The sequence below is a fragment of the Ahaetulla prasina genome, chromosome 8 (genome assembly GCF_028640845.1).
Source record: "Ahaetulla prasina isolate Xishuangbanna chromosome 8, ASM2864084v1, whole genome shotgun sequence".
Classification (NCBI taxonomy): Eukaryota; Metazoa; Chordata; class Lepidosauria; order Squamata; family Colubridae; genus Ahaetulla; species Ahaetulla prasina.
The window spans coordinates 84,245,620-84,267,023 of NC_080546.1; the positions used below are offsets into that span (position 1 = coordinate 84,245,620).

The 21,404-nt window shown below is 42.8% G+C and overlaps 1 protein-coding gene across 4 annotated transcripts in view; it reads left to right on the plus strand.

Moving 5' to 3' along the window:
* The window catches only part of PCDH7 (protocadherin 7), a 666,099-nt gene that overhangs the window by 433,517 nt on the left and 211,178 nt on the right, over positions 1-21,404 (plus strand). Inside the window, exon 3 of one of the 4 annotated variants that reach the window (XM_058192713.1) lies at positions 1,557-1,608. The exons of the other annotated variants lie outside the window; for them this stretch is intronic. Coding sequence (XP_058048696.1) covers positions 1,557-1,591 — 35 coding nt within the window. The 3' untranslated portion in view covers positions 1,592-1,608. Of the gene's footprint in view, positions 1-1,556; positions 1,609-21,404 lie in introns of those variants that run through there. 4 annotated transcript variants of the gene reach the window in all.

Sequence of the window (21,404 nt, forward strand, 5' to 3'; positions counted from 1 at the left end):
AATTATGAGATGCAACATAAATCTAACTCCTTTTCCATGTTCATCAAACCATACGGAGACACAACTTCCAACACAAAGGTACATTACTGCCCTCTTTGCTCTAACCAAAGCAGTAAGGGCTCATGGTGTTGATCTCCTTCCACGATACAAAATAAACAAATTGTACAAAGGCAATTATGATGAATGTATTCTTTCCCGGAGATAACTAGGAATCAGAGCTGGTATTTAGCTGGTTCAGACCGGTTCGGACGAACTGGTAGCGGAAATCGTGTGTGGGCCTGCCCACTCACCTTGTTTCTATGCTATCCTATTTAGGCACATTTTTGAGGCTGGGCACATGCGCAGAAGGTGCGTGCATGAGCAAATCGCATGCGCAGAAGGCCGGGCACATGCATGGAGGCGCACATGGTCACATTTTCGGTGCTGGGTGAGCCAATAGGTAAATTATGCGAATCCCACCTCTTCTAGGAATGTATATCTCATTTTAGCATTGTGGCTTCCTACTCCCAACATATTTTAAAACAATGATAGACAAGTCAAAGTTTTCCTCCATATGTCCCAAAGCTGGTTTTTTTTTCCCCCAAAAAAGGCAACTGGGCTTTGTTTTTCCTTGAAGATGTTTCTTCTTTTCATCTAAGAGGCTTCTTCAATTCTCACTGAAGGTTGTTGGATGAGAAGCGAAACGTCTTCGAGGAAAAAGCAAAGCCCAGCTGCCTTTTGAAAAGGAAAAAAAAAAAACCAAAAGCAACAATTTGGGACAACCATGATCTGGATGACTGAGAATCTACATCTGTATTTTTCTGCCATATATCCAACCTGATTTTTAATGAAAGCTTCAGAAGATAATCAGGGGTTTGTGTTGAACGTGAAGATCCTTGAACAGTTCCCACTTACTCAAATGGGATTGGGTGAATAAGAATGGGGTTGGGAGAGTAATCTGGGCCCAAAACATATTAGGCACTAAGGAGTAGAGGACTGTGAACATGTTTACGTGAACTAATGCTGCATATTATACACATGATAGATAGATAGATAGATAGATAGATAGATAGATAGATAGATAGATAGATAGATAGATAGATAGATAGATGATGGATAGATAGATAAGAGAGAGAGAGAGAGGATGTTTCATGCAAATGTAAATTTAAACACTTTCTTATCAATTAGGGTTCAGACGGTTATATTAAGAAAAAGGAGACCTAAACATTTTCCATATGCACTGCCATGTTTCATTCCTCTTCTAATATTCATATGTCATTAACATTCAATTATTGGATAAATATGCACATGGTCCAAGAAAAACCATGATGATCTAAAAAGTGCCAATATATAATATTTGGTGCCTAAGGAACTGAGCCTCTGGCTTTAAAAAAAGAAAAAAGAAATTTCAATTTGCTAAATCAAGATCCTTTAAACATAATATGACTACAGGAGGGCGACTTTTGACGTGGACCTTTCGGTCTTCTGTTGCCGATGTCAATTGGGTAACAACGTTTTGCACATATGTGGTTGTTTCGTGCATTCATCTGGGTAAAGGAATTCTCTTTTCTCTCCAGTACAGGTAGTCCTCGACTTCCGACCGTTCATTTAGTGACCATTCAAAGTTACAACGCCCCTGAAAAAGGTGACTTGTGACTGCTTCTCACACAATCGTTGCGTCAGGGTACTTTGTCAAGTAACTTTGAGGCGTTGAAGCATCCCCATTGGTCACAATAGGAAAGTTGCTGTTACCATATGCCTCCCACCGACCCATACGCTCTCACAGAGAGGGACTTCTCAGGGTGCCGTCCGCCAAACAATGTCGGCTGGCGGCCCCCAGAGGAAGGGCCTTCTCTGTGGGGGCTCCCACACTTTGGAACGAGCTTCCCCCAGGCTTACGTCAAATACCTGACCTTCGGACTTTCCGCCGCGAACTGAAGACATACCTTTTTATTCGCGCGGGGCTGGCTTAAATTTTAAATTTTAAATTACATAAATTTTATCGATTTTAAATTTTCTACTAATTTTAAATGGGGTTTGGTTTTATAAATTTTAAAGTTCTAGGCTAATTATAATAAGTTTTTTAACTCGTATTTTAAATTGTATATTGTGGTGTTTGTATTTTATTGTTGCCTGTACACCGCCCTGAGTCCTTCGGGAGAAGGGCGGTATAAAAATCAAATCAAATCAATAAATAAATAAATAAATAAAGTTCAAGTGCTTGGCAACTGACTCATATTTATGGCGGTTGCAGTGACCCGGGGATATGTGATCGCCTTTTGCGACCTTCTGTCAAGCAAAGTCCACGGGGAAGCCAAATTCATTTAACAACTGTGTTGTTAACTTACGAACCGCAGTGGTTCACTTAACAACCGTGGCAGGAAAGGTCGTAAAACGGGGCTCAAATTTGCTTCACAACGGTCTCCCTCAGCAGCAGAATTTCAGGACTCAATTGTGACTATAAGTCGAGGACTACCTGTACAAATGTGAAGAGAAATAAGTTAAGTGTGTGGCTTTTGATGGCCTATCATTTCCTGTTTCTACCTCTGCCGTATCTTTGTCGGAACCTCTGCACTTATGAATGTGAAACTTATCACGTTTTCTCGTATGTGCATAAGAAGAAAACGTTCATGTGTCAAAATCTTTGCATGAACCATCCTGCCACGAGTGACTTATAATAAAGACTGGGAATGGAAGACCTCAGTTTACACAGATTGTAAAATATGCTACTAATTGTACTATATGTACTTTCACAATATCCAATTATTTTGAATGAGTAATGTCAAACTGCTGTCATGATACAGGGAATGGGTGGGTTTCATATATATGATATATATATATGCAGGATGTGTTTTTAAATTAGCAAGGTTTTTTTTTTTTTAAGTTTCGTTTCTTTTTCTCTCTATGTCCTTTCACTACTTGATGATTTGAAAGTTTGGGTTTGAAAGCAGAGGGCCACAAACTACCGCCCCGCGGGCTGCATACGGCCCACTGAAGCCATTAATTCAACTTGCACGGGACCATGAGGCTGCCCCGCCCACATCGGCCCATTTACCCCTCCTCCCCAAAATGGGGACGCGGAGGCCTCGGGAGGCCAAAAATGGACCCGTTTTTAGGCAGCAGAGCAGTACTCCCTGGCCTCCAGAGAGAAAGAGAGAGGAAGGGAGGAAGATAGAGAGAAAGAAACACACATACCCACACACACAAAGAGGAGTCCCTCCCCCATCTTCCCCCAAGGCAGCCACATCCCTTCGCTAACCTACTTAATCCACCCCAGGAGCAAAACAAATGAAAGTGTAACTTGTGTGTATTGTTTAATGGACTGCTAAATTGGCCCCGCCCACCCAGTCACATGATCACGTAACCACGCCCACCCAGCTGGTCCGCTGCTGCCCCCCCCAAACAGTCTGAGGAACCTTGAATTGGCCCCCTGTTTTAAAAATTTGAGGACCCCTGTGTTAAAGAATAGAGGACCAAGTATATGTCTTCAAAGTGGAATTATGGAATAATTCAATAATTGTGGAAGGAGCAATTGGTCAGGGAAGTTTGTATCGGCTTGCCCTGCCGCTAACTTTCCACAGGTATACGTACAAAAATTGGGAGGATATATACTGCTTTAGTTTCCTAGTACAGTAAAATGTACAGTATATATCCAAACATTATGGATTTGTGATCTGAGAAATTTAAAAAGTCACATGATGATGATGATCCCTACGTTGAAGAATGTAGGTTTTCTTATGATATTAATTTTTCTAAGTCAGGTGACTCTGCAGGTAGCTCTTGACTTATGATCACAACTGACCACAAAATTTCTGTTGCCAAGTGTTGTTGTTAGTTGAGAAGTCGTGTCCGACCCACCGCAACCCCATGGACAACATTCCTCCAGGCCTTCCTGTCCTCTACCATCCTCTGGAGCAGGGATCTCCAACCTTGGCAACTTTAAAAGCAAAGCTGGCTGGGGAATTCTGGGAGTTGAAGTCCTCCAGGCTTAAAGTTGCCAAGGTTGGAGACCCCTGCTCTGGAGTCCATTTAAGCTCACTCCGACTGCTTCAGTGACTCCATCCAGCCACCTCATTCTCTGTCATCCCCTTCTTCTTTTGCCCTCAATCGTTGCCAGCATTTATTTTTATTTTATTTATTTTATTTGTCGAGCATATATAAGATAACAGATAAAAGTATAAACATGATTATGAATACAGGAAATGAATACGAATAAATGGCGACAGTAGGACAGGGATGGTAGGCACGCTGGCGCGCTTATGCACATCCTTACATACCTCTTAGGAATGGGGTGAGGTCAACGGTAGACAGTCTAAGGTTAAAGTTTTGGGGGTTTGGAAAGAAACCAGAGTCAGGTAGTGCATTCCAGGCATTGGCAACTCTGTTACTGAAGTCATATTTTCTTTAATCGGGTTTGGAGCGGTTTACTTTAAGTTTGTACCTATTGGTCACTCATGTATTGATGTGGTTGAAGCTGAAGCATTCGGCTCTTCTCCAGTGAGTCCTTCCTTCTTATTAGGTGGCCAAAGTATTTGAGTTTCATCTTCAGGATCTGGCCTCCTAAAGATGATCACTAATTGAATGTTGTCCCATTTTACGGCCTTCCTTTGCCATAGTTGTTAAATGAAACACGACAGTTGTTAAGTTAGTAACATGGTTGTTAAGTGAATTTGGCATCCCCGTTGATTTTGCTTCTTAAAAAAAAACCTCAAAAGGCAGGACAAGAAGCAATGGATGGAAACTAATCAAGGAGAGGACCAACCTAGAACTAAGGAGAAATATCCTGATAGTGAGAACAATTAAGCAGTGGAAGAAAAGTTGCCTTCAGACGTTGTGGCTGCTTCATCACTGGAGGTTTTTAAGAAGAGATTAGACAGCTATTTGTCTGAAATGCTATAGGGCAGCGTCAGCGAATCTATGGCACACGTGCCGGAAACCATCCCACAAAGATTGCACGGCCTCGCTAGCTCCTATTCTGCATTCCTGTGATCACACACATGCCGGTCAGCTAGCCATCATGCTCACGGGAGCAGCAGAACCCAGAACAGTGGTGTTTCGGCACACATGCGCAGGCCAGCACCCGAACTTCTGGGTTGACATTGCGCGCATGGCCAGCTGTTTGTTGGGGGTGCTTCCAGTTCGGTAACCAGATGTTTGGGTGCCGACTCGTGCATGCACAATGGACCGCCACTCTTCCGGGTATTGGCACTTCCATGCACGCAAAGGTTAGTGGGCCGCACATATCTCATGGGATGGTTTCACATGCCACTTCTGGCACACAGGGCTGGCACGCGGGAATGTCAAAGGTCATCACAGGTATAGGGTCTCCTGCTTCGGCAGGAGGTTGTACTAGAAGTCCAGCAAAGTTTACCCTGTGTTTCTGTTCAGATCCTATAAATCTTTCACCTGTTTTAGAAGACCAACGAAGTCCCTGATATGGGTCAGTTGCCAAGCATCTTTATTTTGATCATGTCACTATGGGGATGGTCCAATGGTCATAAGTGTGAAACATGATCATAAGTCACTTTTTTTCACTGCTGTTGTAACTCTGAGTGGTCCCTAAATAAACTGTTGTTAAGTCAAGGACTACCTGTGTTTGTAATATCATGGTTTGTACACTTACTCATAAATGCAGTTATGGTTAAGGTAGTTGAATTGTAGCAGAAGAAGGTATGGGGGGCTGATGATTTTAATTCTAGAGCCAATCATGATGATAATTTGGCTAGTCAAATAAATATGTATTGAAGCTAAGAACTGAAACCATGGATAACTTAAAGGTAGAAATACAGAGGATAGTTTTGTCTTTATAATGCTGGGAAATTAACTATTGGTTTAGAGCAGCGGTGAAATCCACATTTTTTTTACTACTGATTCTGTGAGTGTGGCTTGGTGGGCGTGGTGTGGCTTGGTGGGCGTGGCTTGGTGGGCGTGGCAGGGGAAGGATACTGCAACATCCCCATTCCCACCCCACTCCAGGGGGAAGGATACTGCAAAATCGCCATTCCCACCCCACTCTGGGGCCAGCCAGAGGTGGTATTTGCTGGTTCTCCGAACTGCTCAAAATTTCCGCTACCGGTTTTCTGAACTGCTCAAAATTTCCGCTACCAGTTCTCTAGAATCTGTCAGAACCTGTTGGATTTCACCCGTGGTTTAGAGAGCAAATAAGATACCTCAAATAAGAAGCATGTATATGTCTGTGTGTGTGTGTGTGTGTGTGTGTGTATGTGTGTGTTTTCTTTGTTGCACAATTACAACTGAGTATTCTTTTTTGGATGGAATGCTTATTGCGCACTTTGCTTATTTACACACCTTATTTAATCCTATTTTATGCATCCGTTTGTGGCAAGGGTAATTAATCATGTCAGTCAGTCAGTCTTATTATCCTAAGTAATTAGGCCCCTAGGTTTTGTTAAAACTAACTTGGGACTCAAGCTCCCACAGTCGTCTTTTTTTTACCAGAAGCGCTTCTCGAAATAAAACATCTTCATAGAAAGAAAATAAATAAATAAATAAATAAGGGAAATGGAAAGTTAAAAAACAAATGCTACACAAAGCTGAGTTAGGTTTCTTGTCCCAGATCTTTCTGCCCTAAATGGCATTTTTGTAGATTGTCCAGTGGTTTCTTGAGAAGCTAAAAGAAACAGCTGTCCCCAGCAGCAGGAGAATGGGCACAGATAGACCGCTGAGTCCTTTTGTTTTATTTTTAGAATAGAATAGAATAGAATAGAATTTTATTGGCCAAGTGTGATTGGACACACAAGGAATTTGTCTTGGTGCATATGCTCTCAGTGTACGTAAAAGAAAAGATACGTTCATCAAGGTACAACATTTACAACACAATTGATGGTCAATTTAAGAGGGAAAAGCACAGCAACAACTCTTTTTTCAATGTTTGGCTGGTTATCTGCTATCAAGCTGGTGTTGACTTTTAGGGGCTACCTAGACTGACTTTTCTGGATCTTCTTCTTCCAACCCATCTCTTTAGATCTTCAGTGGTAAAGTCCTCATTGCCGTAACTGACCGTATTCTGCTCTTCTCAAATCATAAACATGTCAGGACAACTGAAGTAAAGTAGAGTAGGGGTAGGGGTAGGGATAGGGGAAGGGGAGAATAGAATAGAATAGAATAGAATAGAATAGAATAGAATAGAATAGAATAGAATAGAATAGAATAGAATAGAGGGTAGGGATGGGGAAGGGGAAGGGGAAGGGGAAGGGGAAGGGAAGGGAAGGGGAATGGAATGGAATGGAGGAGGGGAGGGAGGGGAGGGAGAGGAGAGGAGAAGACAAGGGAAGAGAGAAGAGAAGAGAAGAGAAGAGAAGAGAAGAGAAGAGAAGAGAAGAGAAGAGAAGAGAAGAGAAGAGAAGAGAAGAGAAGTGGGGTAGGGATAAGGGAAGGGGAAGGGAAAGGGGAGAATGGAATGGAATGGAATGGAATGGAATGGAATGGAATGGAATGGAATGGAATGGAATAGAATAGAATAGAATAGAATAGAATAGAAGGGAAGGGAAGGGAAGGGAAGGGCAGGGCAGGGGCAGGGGAAGGGGAAGGAGCAGGATAGAGTAGAATAGAAACTTGATTGACACTTTAAATGTTTCCTAATCAGCATACATTAAAATGAAATTTCGTTGCATTCAGCTCTCAAAAGATATACCCACATTCACACACATATATGACACACAGAAACAACGCAGTCTAATTCAGATGCATACATGTACATGGCGAGAAAAACAAATTTTGCTAATTTACCCGACGGATGACATGGGGAACAAAGCTGTTCCAGAATCTAGCAGTCCAGCTATAGACCCTTCAAAACCTCCTCCCAGAGGGGAGCAACAGAAACAGACCGTGAAGTGGGCGTGCGGGGTCTCTAACAATACTTCCACCTCTAAGCACAGAGCGCTTATGAGCAGTATTCTGAATAACGGGAAGCGATAACATTCGAATTTTGAAGCCAATTATTTGTGCCCTGGGTGAGAATTTGTCCCGTGATTCATTTGTTTGTTTTTCTTGGCTGCTGTAGCACCAAGAACTGGGTCTATCCAAAACAAAACATCTGCCTGGCTCTGGATACTTCCTTTTTGGCTCAGGCTGTTGCTCTTCTCAGCTGGGTTTGGCTCTTCAGACTTTGACAGTTACGCAGTGACCAATCCCTCATCATGGGATCGGTCACTGCCTGAGATGCTAAAACGTGTGAGTCCCTTGTTGGTGCCTGTTATTTCAATGAATCACGAGTGCATCAAACAATGCAGTCTGGATATGGAGCTTCAAAGAAATCAGTCTGTTGTGTCTTGCCCGCCCTCAGAGCAGCCGGGGCCTTCTTACCTGCTCCCCAACACTGAGGAATGTATGCCTTCCGGCCCAAGTCCTGGCTCCATGCCCACACAAACTGCAGAAGAAGGAGCATCTCCCTGCCCCAGCCCTGACTCCATGCCCAGGCAAACAGAGCAGCTAGACCCCTCCCCCTCCTCCACAGCAGGTGAGCCTGAGGAGGGTTTACTCCCAAGAACAGCTGATTGGAGTGACCCTCGCATCAGAAGACTGGATAGGCGGAGGCAACAGAAGGAAGGGAGGGGCAGGCCTGGATAAGTGCTGAGTCATGGAGCCACACCCCATGGCCTATATAAAGGATCTGCTTTCTGGCAGTCTCTGAGTCAGGCAAAAGTCGAACTTATCTTGCTGAAGTCACTTACTGGTCTCCTGCCTGCCCTGAGGACTTTGCTAGGACTTTGGGCAGAGCTGCAGAGGCAAGCCTGATTCGGATTTCCCAGACCCAGCCGTCAGCGGAGGAGTGGGACACGACACAGTCAATGCTACCTAAAATATCTCGTGGAGCAATCTCTCACCTTTATTCCAACGGGGACAGCAAAGGAAGTCCTTGACTTACGATCACAACGGAAGCCAAAATTGAGTGAGACGGTGGTTAATTGGATTTTGTCCCATTTTATGACTTTTCTTGCCCCAGTGGTTAAGGGAATAGCTGCAATGGTTCAGTTAGTAACATGGTTGTTGAGCGCACCTGGCTTCCCCGTGTGACTTTGCTTGTCGCAAATTTTTAAAAGGGGATTCCTATGACACCACGGGACACTGCAACGGTCATAAATATGAATCAGTTGCCACTTGCCCAGGGGAATGCTGTGTTGTGACCCAGGCCCAAGTAGGTAGCCCTAACCCTAACCCTTGAATCCGACTCCGTTGCCAGCTCCGTAGGCTGCTGACAGACCACAACATGTGTTCTGTCCCCCTCGCCTCAGTCCGAGCGATGACTTAATTATCCGGCAACTATCAGCTCTGGCAGCAAACTAGCGAGCGTCTGCCAAGTGTCTCTGTTATCTCTCTTGATGCCGATGAGTCAACCAGGAACAAACAGTACTTCAGCTCTAGTTAAGCAGTTGATTTGCTTGCCACGAAGTGTATAGCAGCCCTTGCGGCTTTTATATCCTGTGGAGTGTGGCTCCATGACTCAGCACTTCCTAGGACTGCCCCACCCCTGCTTCTGTTGTTCTCGCCTCTCCTGCCTATGAAACCTAGGGTCCAGCCAGGCCTGATTGCCATCAGCTGGGTCTGAAGGTGTGGCCTGGGGGGGGGAAGAGTCAGGGGATGGAGGCCTCATTATCTCCTCCACCTGGCCTGCCTCTGGCTCCTGGAGCTGAACCAGAGAAGCTGGTGCTCCAGAGGTAAGTCCTGATGGCCCTTCCCCCTCACTTTCCAAGTCACTTTCTGGCAGGGGGCTCGGCTCAGGGGGTGCAGACACAACAACATGCTGCAACAGTTGTTAGTGTGAAACATGTTCATAAGTCATTTTTTTTCAGTGCCATTCTAACTTTGAATGGACACTAAATAAGCTGTTGTATGCCAAGGACTACCTGTATCTTAGCTGAATAAGAATCCCTAAATTTAGGAGAGTTTTCTCTTTGGTTCGATTTAATATTTTCCAACAAAGAAAGGGCATACAGTTGGTCCTTGATTTATGACTGCAATGAACCCTGCCCATCATGGTCATAAGCTGTGACAGTCATAAAATGGTCCGCCATGGGACCGATTTCATTTCACTACCATTTCTACAAGCCACCAGTCAGGGTTAAGTGAACCAGTGTTTATTACGGGCCAGTTTTGCTGAACGTGGGAAGTCAATGCTGTGGGGTTGTTGGGTTTGTGTTTTTTTTTCCTTTTTGGCAAAACCATCGTAACATCACACAGTCATGTGACCACAGAGCGCTGCCAATGGTCATAAATGTGAGACAATTGCTGAGTACACAAAAGGCAGTCCACAGGTTCATTGGGAGTTCATAACTAGGTTGCAAGCACTCCCTGGGTAGCCTGAAGGGTGACTCAGCAACTAGTTGTAAGTTATGACTTTTATTTATTTATTTATTTTATTTGTCACAACGGTATATATAAGCATAAGCATGAAATAACTATACGATATATAAGCATATATATAAGCATAAGTGTGTAATAACTATATGAAATTGAATACAATCAAAAGGGAACATTTGGACAGGAACGGTAGGCACGCTGGTGCTCTTATGCACGCCCCTTACAGACCTCTTAGGAATGGGGTGAGGTCAATAGTAGATAGTCTGTGGTTAAAGCTTTGGGGATGTACCGTTTGAACAAAGACTATGCCCCTGTGGCAAAGGAACAATCAAGATGCTAAGCCATGTTGTGTTGTATGGTTTTTATTATCCTGGTTCATTCCAGCTATTGTAATGTCATCACTCAGTTTCATTTTATCTTCACTTGTCTCACCGGTCTGGCTCTCCCCCAATCAACATAACTACTGTTTTGTTGTCTATAATAGCCACCATAATAGCAATAGCACTTAGACTTATATACTGCTTTACAATGCTTTACAGCGCTCTCTAAGCAGTTTACAGGGTCTGCATATTGCCCCCAATGGCGGGCAGTCGACAGCAGAGTACTGCACTCTAACCACTGCACCACCGTGGCTCACATATCAATAAGCAGTTTTTAGAATTTTTTTGCCCAAACAAGTTGATCACACAGACACACGCATGTATATGTATGTATATTAGCCTTAGGTCCGTGATGGCGAACCTATGGTGGTACGTGTAGCCATATCATGCCAGATCATGCCAGACTAATCTTATCGCATTCTTTGACAAAATGACAAAATTAGTAGACCAGAGGAATGCTGTCGATATAATTTACTTGGACTTCAGTAAAGCATTTGATAAAGTAGACCATAACCTACTACTAGATAAAGTAGAAAAATGTGGGTTAGACAGCACCACCACCAGATGGATTCGTAATTGGCTGACCAACCGCACTCAACGTGTAGTCCTCAACGGAACTACATCCACATGGAGGGAAGTATGCAGTGGAGTACCCCAAGGCTCTGTTTTAGGCCCAGTACTCTTCAACATCTTCATCAATGACTTGGACGAGGGGATAGATGGGGAACTCATCAAATTTGCAGATGACACCAAGCTGGCAGGAATAGCCAACACTCCAGAAGATAGGCTCAAGTTACAGAAAGATCTTGACAGACTTGAACATTGGGCGCTATCTAACAAAATGAAATTCAACAGTGAAAAAAGTAAGGTTCTACATTTAGGCCAAAAACAAAATGCACCAGTACCGTATATGTGGTACCTTGCTCAATAGTAGTACCTGTGAGAGGGATCTTGGAGTCCTAGTGGATAACCATTTAGATATGAGCCAGCAGTGTGCAGCAGCTGTTAAAAAGCCAACACAGTTCTGGGCTGCATAAACAGAGGATAGAATCAAGATCACGTGAAGTGTTAGTGCCACTTTATAATGCCTTGGTAAGGCCACACTTGGAATATTGCATCCAGTTTTGGTCGCCTCGATGTAAAAAAGATGTTGAGACTCTAGAAAGAGTGCAGAGAAGAGCAACAAAGATGATTAGGGACTGGAGGATAAAACATATGAAGAACGGTTGCAGGAACTGGGTATGTCTAGTTTAACAAAAAGAAGGACTAGGGGAGACATGATAGCTGTGTTCCAATATCTTAGGGGCTGCCACAAAGAAGAGGGAGTCAGGCTGTTCACCAAAGCACCTGAGGGTAGAACAAGAAGCAATGGGTGGAAACTGGTCAAAGAAAGAAGCAACTTAGAACTAAGGAGAAATTTCCTGACAGTTAGAACAATTAATAAGTGGAACGACTTGCCTTCAGAAGTTGTGAATGCTCCAACACTGGAAATTTTTAAGAAAATGTTGGATAACCATCTGACTGAGATGGTATAGGGTTTCCTGCCTGGGCAGGGGGTTGGACTAGAAGGCCTCCAAGGTCCCTTCCAACTCTGATGTTATGTTATGTTATATCAGTGGGCACACGAGCTCAGCTCTGGCGTGCATGTGCACACTGGCCAGCTGATTTTCAGGCCTTCTGGGCTCACCAGAAGTAGGGAAACAGGCTGTTTCCTGCCTCTGGAGGTCTTGGGGGGGTGGGGAGTGGGGAAGGCCTCTCTAGGAGTCTCTGGAGGCTGGGGACAGCAAAAGACATCACTTCCTGTCCAACCGGAAGTTGGCAAGTGGCCAGTTTCTGGCCTTCGGAGGGCCTCCATGGGGGAGGCTATTCTTGCCCTCCCCAGACTCATAGAGAGGCTCTGGAGCCAGGTGAGAGAGAAAAACGTGCCTACTGGGCCATCTCATGCCAGGAGCAGGAGGGGAGTGGGGGGGTCACATGCACATACACGGGGGTGGGGTGCATAGAATTATGGGTGTGGCCACCACTACTCGCCCCACCCGCCTCCTGGCACTGGATGGCAAAAAAGTTAGCCATCACTGCTATAGGTCATATCAACCTACAGGTTCAAACACGTATTACCAATAAAATTATAACAAACAATTTAAAATGAGAGTAGGGTAAAATACAATAATTTAATACATAAATGTGTAAAATAGAATAAAATGACATGAAATTTATATCTCACCCCTGCAATCTACCTCAGTCAGGCCCACCTACGCCAATCTCAGTCGAACCATTTTTATCAGAAATTGTGCCGTATTATTATTATTATTATTTTTATTTACATTTATATCCCGCCCTTCTCCGAAGACTCAGGGTGGCTTACAGTGTGTAAGGCAATAGTCTCGTTCTATTTGTATATTTACAAAGTCAACTTATTGCCCCCCCAACAATCTGGGTCCTCATTTTACCTACCTTATAAAGGATGGAAGGCTGAGTCAACCTTGGGCCTGGTGGGGCTTGAACCTGCAGTAATTGCAGGCTACTGTGTTTTAATAACAGGCTTCTTACAGCCTGAGCCACCACGGCCCGTATTAAACATCGTTCTCAGATTGTGGCCACACGTGAGGGATGTTATTTCAATATGGGCCTGCCACTGGGCCCTACGTTTAATATGGGGACCAATGAACTTATCTCTCACCCCCCTTATACAAACAGCGATCAAATAATATATGAGTCAGATCTTCTACCTCTTCAGTTCCACAGATACCTGTATGTTCATTATTTATTTATTTATTCATTTAGTTTGTCAAATATATATTAAATAATATATGTAAAGTATAAGCATGAATTGAATACATAAAATGAATACAACTAAAGGGAACATTAGGACAGGGACGGTAGGCACGCTGGTGCTCTTATGTATGCCCCTTACAGACCTCTTAGGAATGGGGTGAGGTCAACAGTAGACAGTCTTAGGTTAAAATTTTGGGGGTTTTGGGATGAGACCACAGAGTCAGGTAGTGCATTCCAGGCATTAACAACTCTGTTACTGAAGTCCTATTTTCTGCAATCGAGGTTGGAGCGGTTCACTTTAAGTTTGAGTCTATTGTGTGCTCGTGTATTGTTGTGATTGAAGCTGAAGTAGTCATTGACAGGAGGGACATTGTATCCCATTATATGGGATAGAGTGGAATCTCCCAAATCTAACCATTGTATCAAGCTGTTCGAATCTTCCTCTGGTAAATATCTCCCTGAGATGTTTTGGCAATTGTGATTTTTAAATGGTTGTCCATTTGGAAGGCACATTTATATTTCTTCAACCATTTCAGGCTACCAGCCTTACTAAGCATGGCTATGTCGTTTTAAGCTTCTATATCCATGATTCTTTGGGCCACTCTTCTCTTGTGTGCGTGTGTGTTCTCCTGTTCTATTTTTAATTTGTCAGTCATGGCCATTAGTTTCACACATAACCATGTAAGCAGTGAGGATGTGCAAACTGATATTTTTCTTCCGGTTTTTGATTGAATTCAGAACCTAGGAGAGATGTCCTTTGCTGTATGTTCACTTTCAATTTGAATCACTGATTCAACCTCCTATTGAAGAGTCCCTGAGAGGAAATGAGTAGCCATACAAATTTTCTGAAAGAAACAAAGATAAAGGTGAATTTATCCAAAGGCCAAATCTATCTGAATCCAGATTGATTTGGAGAAGTAATCCAATTAGTTTGAAATCCAGTCCCTGAAATGAATCTTCTCACAACATTCATGACGTTGTATTAGCACAACAAAGGCTTTTAAAGAAATTGTATATTGGATAAATTGTTCTCATATTGCTTAGGTTCCATCTTTGTTATCCATAGATTTATTAAAAAAAGAAAAAAAGCTTTGCTGACTTGTCAGTTTAAACATCTCTCAAACCTTTTTTTTTTTTTCAATGCTAGAAGTATTTCAGGATTTTACCTGAACCATTCCTTTAAAAAATAAGACAATCTAGCCGCAAATGTTTTGCTCGCACAAGTTGCAGTAATTAAACTTGTTAAGTCTTGAAAGCTTCTTATCCCTCTCTTGCATAATAGATAGAAGCATCAAGATATCCATGCAAAACAATTGTATGGTTTTCTGACAGGGACATCACAATCCTACTCCTAAACAAATGAAGACATAATTCCTCCTACAGCGTTTTGCAAGTGGTGATTCAGTCAAACCCCACCCCCCCTTTAAATCAGATCTCCAAATCAAATTTCAAGGACAGCCAGTTCTTCTTGACTGCCCTTAAGTCTCCTCATAATATCTTCATGAGGTTGCTGACTTCCATACTATCACCATTGTAGCTTTGCTATATTTTGTGTATATTTCTTTAGTTTGCGTCCAGAGAATGTGCTGCAGTTTTGGGGGTTCACACTTCAAACATGCCTTTGTTTTCCTAAAAGGATTAGCAATTCTAGTTTTCAATTACCAGAAACAGAAATAAAGCTGTTATTGAAGGCATCTATCTGAGAGAATACCGCGTCGCCTTATTAATTCATAAATAATAGTTGAAGCAAGATTTGAGAAGATTAATGCAAAGATATATGTTGTTTCTAAATTTCCCTGCATGTTGTTTAGCTTTCTCCCTCAATTTATGGAAAATAAATTTCATTCTCCTTCTTGTTATTTCCATAAAATAATATTTCTGGAAAGAAAGAAAGAAAGAAAGAACTGAGTCTAAATTACAATAATATCTTCAGAAGTCTTCCATTTCCCTGTCTTACAAGGTTTCAACTAAAGATGGAAGGAAGACATTATGGAACTTACTTTTTTTAAAAATTTATTTGCATTTATATCCCGCCCTTCTCCGAAGACTCAGGGCGGCTTACACTATGTTAGCAATAGTCTTCATCCATTTGTATATTATATACAAAGTCAACTTATTGCCCCCAACAATCTGGGTCCTCATTTTACCTACCTTATAAAGGATGGAAGGCTGAGTCAACCTTGGGCCTGGTGAGACTTGAACCTGCAGTAATTGCAAGCAGCTGTGTTAATAACAGACTGTCTTAGCAGTCTGAGCTACCAGAGGACTTACTTGGTTACTTCTCCTACAAGTAAAGGGAAACAATCAGGGTGTTAGGCAGTGGTGGGATTCAAATAATTTAACAACCGGTTCTCTGCCCTAATGACCAGCTGGGTAGGCATGGCTCGGTGGTCATGTGACTGTGTGGGTGTGGCCAACTCAACATCACTCATGTTGTAATGCCTTAGCTGTTACAATGTAATAAGGGTTAGCCAGGGAGGCAGTTTCTGTAAACAGGGCAATAAAGATTAGGCTAGAAACACCACCAGAATGTTTCCTTCTTGCCTTCCTTACAGGATTAGCCTTGTAAAGTGGAAAAAAACAAAGTAAGATTTCTTCCAACAACCGGTTCTCCTAACTGCTTAGAAAGTTAACAATCGGTTCTCCCGAATAGGTGCGAACTGGCTGAATCCCACCACTGGAGTTAGGTAGAAATTAAACAAAATAGTTCATAATTATTCTGAGAATGCTGATGAATTTTGTATCCCCTATTCATCTTATTTTGGAAGGGAAGAATGCTGTGTTTCTTATATTTCTAGCCTGTGAACAATTCTGTAACAGAGCATAGAATATTATGATTGGAAGGGACCTTGAAGGTCGTCTAGTCCAGGGGTCTCCAACATTGGAAAGTAGCTGAGAAATTCAGGGAGTTGAAGTCCACAGGTCATAAAATTTCCAATCTTCTAGTTCAACTCACTGCCCATGGCCAAAGATCCTATACTATTACGGACTTTTTTTCAGCTTGATGAGATGGATATTGTGATCCTAGAAAGAATAACAGAATGGAATTATTGTGTTGGAAGCAACCCAGAGGTCCTTCAACCACCCACTCAAGCAGAAGATCCTATACCATTTCAGACAAATGGCTATGCAACCTCTTCTTCAAAACCTCCTGCAGTTGTGGAACACCCACAACTTCTGGAGGCATTCCACCAGCTAGGACATTTTTCCGTAGTTCTAGGTTGCTTCTTTCCTAGATTAGTTTGCATCTACTGCTTCTTTAGCTATAAAAAATGACCGCAAGTTACAAACAACTAATTTGCTACTGGTGGGAGGAAGGTTGGTAGATTTTGTCTACTGTTCATTACCTTCTCTATTGAACAAAACTTTTGCAGAACAAGGAATGATACTGTTAGGTAGTGACAAATTGTTCAGGAATTGTTCAAATTATTCTCCATGAAGTAGAATAAAGGTAAAGGTAAAGATAAAGATTCCCCTCGCACATATGTGCTAGTCATTCCCGACTCTAGGGGGTGGTGCTCAGCTCCGTTTCAAAGCCGAAGAGCCAGCGTTGTCCGAAGATGTCTCCATGGTCATGTGGCCAGCATGACTAAATGCCAAAAGCGCATGGAACACTGTTACCTTCCCACCAAAAGTGGTCCCTATTTTTCTACTCGCATTTTTTACATGCTTTCGAACTGCTAGGCTGGCAGAAGCTGGGACAAGTAATGGGAGCTCACCCCATTACGCGGCACTAGGGATTTGAACCGCTGAACTGCTGACCTTCTGATCGACAAGCTCAGCGTCTTAGCCCCCAAGCCACCCTTGAAGTAGCATAGAATTTTGAATATTTTGTACGTAGCCTTCAGCTCCTCAACCTTGAAAGAAGAAGGAGAAGGAGAAGGAGAAGGAGAAGGAGAAGGAGGAGGAGAAGGAGAAGGAGAAGAAGAGGAGGAGGAGGAGGAGGAAGATATAAGGTTCTACAACCTTTGCGGTCTATTCTGGTGAAACAAAAGCTTTTTCCGAGATGGTAATTTATACGAAAATGAGCAGTTTCCTCTTTAATTTTCTGTTCCCTTCTCTCCACACTATGGTATTCTGTGATAAATAGTTCTTGATATTTATTTATAATGGGGGCAAGAGAACACTTTTGGACTTCATCAGTGTAATCAGAGTATGTTCTTCATAGCAATTCTGGGATCATTAAATGTGAAAAATCATTTACCTGTCATCGAAACCCATAATAGTTTCTACTGCTGAACAAGAAGATTCATTTCTCTTCCCTGCTGCTGTTCAGAAGCCTACAAGCACCCTTCAGGGCCATGCCTAGGAAACGCTTGGGAAAATTCTGCAAAATTTCTCTTTCCCAACCTCAGGCAAGAAACGTACTTTTCACTTCTCAGAGGGATTTTTATTTTTTTTGACAAATGTTCATGCATTTCACAAATACAGCAGAACAGAGGAGAAAGTTTATCCTGGAACAAAAATTGCCTGCATGAAGTCAGTGTAAATGGAGGTGTTACGGTTTTGTTTTGTTTTTGATAGATCAGCCCTCTATCAGGATTTTTGTTGCTGTTGTGGTCCGCCAGCAGCCTGCGTAGCTGGCAACGGAGTTGGACAGCGATGAGGCTGAGGAAGAGCATGGGCCAGTCCTGGAGGCTGGGGAAGGCCAGGATGAGGGCTCTGCGTCAGAGGCAGAGGTGGGGCCAGGGCCATTGGGGAGTGAGGTGTGGACTCCAGAGCCTCCAGAGGCTGACAGTAGTGAGGCAGAGGAACAGGAGGAGCCTGTTCCTAATGCACACATGAGAAGAGCTGCCAGAAGGCAAGAGCAGCTCAAGCAAAGAGGACGACTCGAGAGTAGAGCCAAGAGATAATTGGCCCCTCCCATTAGGCTTCCCATGAGCTCCCATGGGCTCTGGTGGCTCAACAGACTAAGCAGTCTGTTATTAACATAGCTGCTTGCAATTACTGCAAGTTCAAGTCCCATCAGGCCCAAGGTTGACTCAGCCTTCCATCCTTTATAAGGTAGGTAAAATGAGGACCCAGATTTTTGGGGGCAATAAAGTTGACTTTGTATATAATATACAAATGGATGAAGACTATTGCTTAACACAATGTAAGCCTCCCTGAGTCTTTGGAGAAGGGCGGGACATAAATTCCAAAAAAAAAAAAAGGCTTAAAAGACCAGCAACGGCTCTTGGGCTCTTTGTCGGAAAACAACGTTGATATCTTCGTCTTGTTGCCTTTGTTTTGTATTGGTATCTTCTGAACTTTTGCCAAGAAAGGCCTTTGGCAGTTTGCCTAATTGGACCAAGGTTGGTGATAGGACTGAGGAATTTCTGTTGGGAGGAATTCGCTTTAATTTAGTTGAACTACGCTGGGAATGAAGTAATTCTCAGCTGTTCGAATAAAATTTGTTTGTTTTTACACCGACTGAGTTTCCTACTACCTACTTGGGCCTGGGTCACAACAGTTGCTCTTGTTATTCATGAAACAAAAAACAACAAATAGCAAACAAACGAAACAAGAAAATCAAAATGTGATGAGGGTGATAGGCACAGCAGTGCACTGAGCTCTTTAGGGAGCTCCTCAATACAGAGGAAGGTCCACAGAAGCTAACTTAGAATTTAAACTGTGAAAGTTAAATGGCCGAGACAACCAAATCAGGTAAAATACGTCCAGAACTGGATAATTCTGTTACAAAAATTGAATTTTTAAACTTTTGTTGCACTCCCAAAGGTGTTTCCTTTCAAAGGGCAACTGGAATTTCTTGTTTTTGCTTGAATATGTTTTGCTTCTCATCCAAGAAGCTCCTTCAGTCCTGACTGAATGGTGGAGAATGGATGGGTGTATATGCATTGCAGCAGTGGTGAAATGCTACCGGTTCGCACCGGTTCATGCGAACCGGTAGCGGCGGCGGCGCATGGTTTGGCAAAGTTAAAGCGGCGGCAGCATGAGACTCTGCCCACCCGCCCAGTAACAATAACCTGTTTTTGACCCTCTGCACATGTGCAGAAGGCTTTGCGCATGCGCAGAGGGTCCAAAATCGCACGTGGTACATGAGGAGCACACACTTCTGAACCAGTAGGGAAGATAAGTAGATTTCACCCCTGCATTGCAGTCATCTAGTTGTTAGCCCTCTTGCTGAGAGACATTGAGGCCCCTTGGAAGTTATATCATATGGGAGTATAAATAAAAGGTAAAGGTTCCCTTCGCACATACGTGCTAGTTGTTGCTGACTCTAGGGGGCAGTACTCATCTCCGTTTCAAAGCCAAAGAGCCAGCGCTATCTGAAGACGTCTCTGTGGTCATGTGGCCAGCATGACTCAATGCCAAAGGCACACGGAAAGCTGCTACCTTCCCACCAAAGGTGGTCCCTATTTTTTCTACTTGCATTTTTATGTGCTTTCGAAACTGCTAGGTTGGCAGAAGCTGAGACAAGTAGCGGGAGCTCACCCCGTTACACGGCAGCACAAGGGATTTGAACCGCTGAGCTGCCGACCTTTCGATCGACAAACTCAATGTCCTAGCCCCTGAGCCACCACGTCCCTATTATGGGAGTATAAATAGATAGGAAAAAAACAAAAACAAATTGCAGACTACAGGATTCAGGTGATCCCGAAGGAACAGACAACCTCAACCACTCTGAGAAATGACTCTCAAAAAGATGGCTGACAACCAGGTGGCTGCAAGGAATATAAATCCTTCCATTCTCCGCCACTCAGTCAGAACTGAAAAAGCTTCTTGGATGTGAAGGGAAGCATCTTCAAACAAAACAAAAGAAATCTAGTTGCCTTTTGAAAGAAAGCACCTTTGGGACAACCATGACCTGGATGACAAAAGAATCTCTGTAGAGTTTTGTTGCACTGCTCTTGTAACATGTTGCATTATCCTTATAACAACTGACATACTTTCATACCCATGAGGGAATGCAAATGATTACGGTTGAAAAAAAAGCAGTATATCTCCTCCACCATGTAGGCATTAAGGATGGGCCTGAGAAGTGAATGTTATTCTGGTTACTTCCCAGTTTTACAAGCTGATTAAATCTTCACTAATTACAGCAATTGGGGCAAATAGTAATTTGCAGTTATCAGTAAATGCCCCACATGCAATTTTCTGGGTATCCTGCTAAGCTTGTTACTCTCAATGTCGGAATTCGGTTTGGATGTGCTGTATGTAGCAGGGTAATTCCTTAATACTCTAAACCATACTGCCCACTGGTGGTTATGAGTTGTCCCAAACTAAATGTCATTGGGTTACGACCTCCAAGTGGAGAAAGAAGAATTTATTTATTTATTTATTTATTTATTTATTTATTTATTTATTTATTTATTTATTTATTTATTTTGTCACAACAGTATATATAAGCATAAGCATGAAAGTAACTATATAATATATAAGCATATATATGTAAGCATAAGCATGCAATAACCATATTAATTGGATATAATGAAAGAAAACAATAGGACAGGAACGGTAGGCACGTTTGTGCTCTTATGCACGCCCCTTACGGACCTCGTAGGAATGGGGTGAGGTCAATAGTAGACAGTTTTTGGTTAAAGCTTTGGGGATTTTGAGAAGAGACCACAAAGTCAGGTAGTGTGTTCCAAGCATTACTTGTTACAGAAGTCATATAAGAGCATAGTATACTCTGAAAATAGTATCGGAGTTGCTGAAGAGTTAAACATCTGCCCAAATGTCCCGAAAGTGGTTTTTTCCCCTCCAAAAAAGACAGCTGGGCTTTCTTGTTGTTGTTATTTTCCTTGAAAATGTTTCTCTTCTCATCCAAAAAGCTTCTGAAGAACTGAAGAAGCTTCTTGGATGAGAAGCAAAACGTTTTCAAGCAAAATGAATCAAGGTCAAGTGAAGTGTTAATACCTCTTTATCATGCCTTGGTAAGGCCACACTTGGAATATTGCATCCAGTTTTGGTCGCCACGATGTAAAAAAGATGTGGAGACTCTAGAAA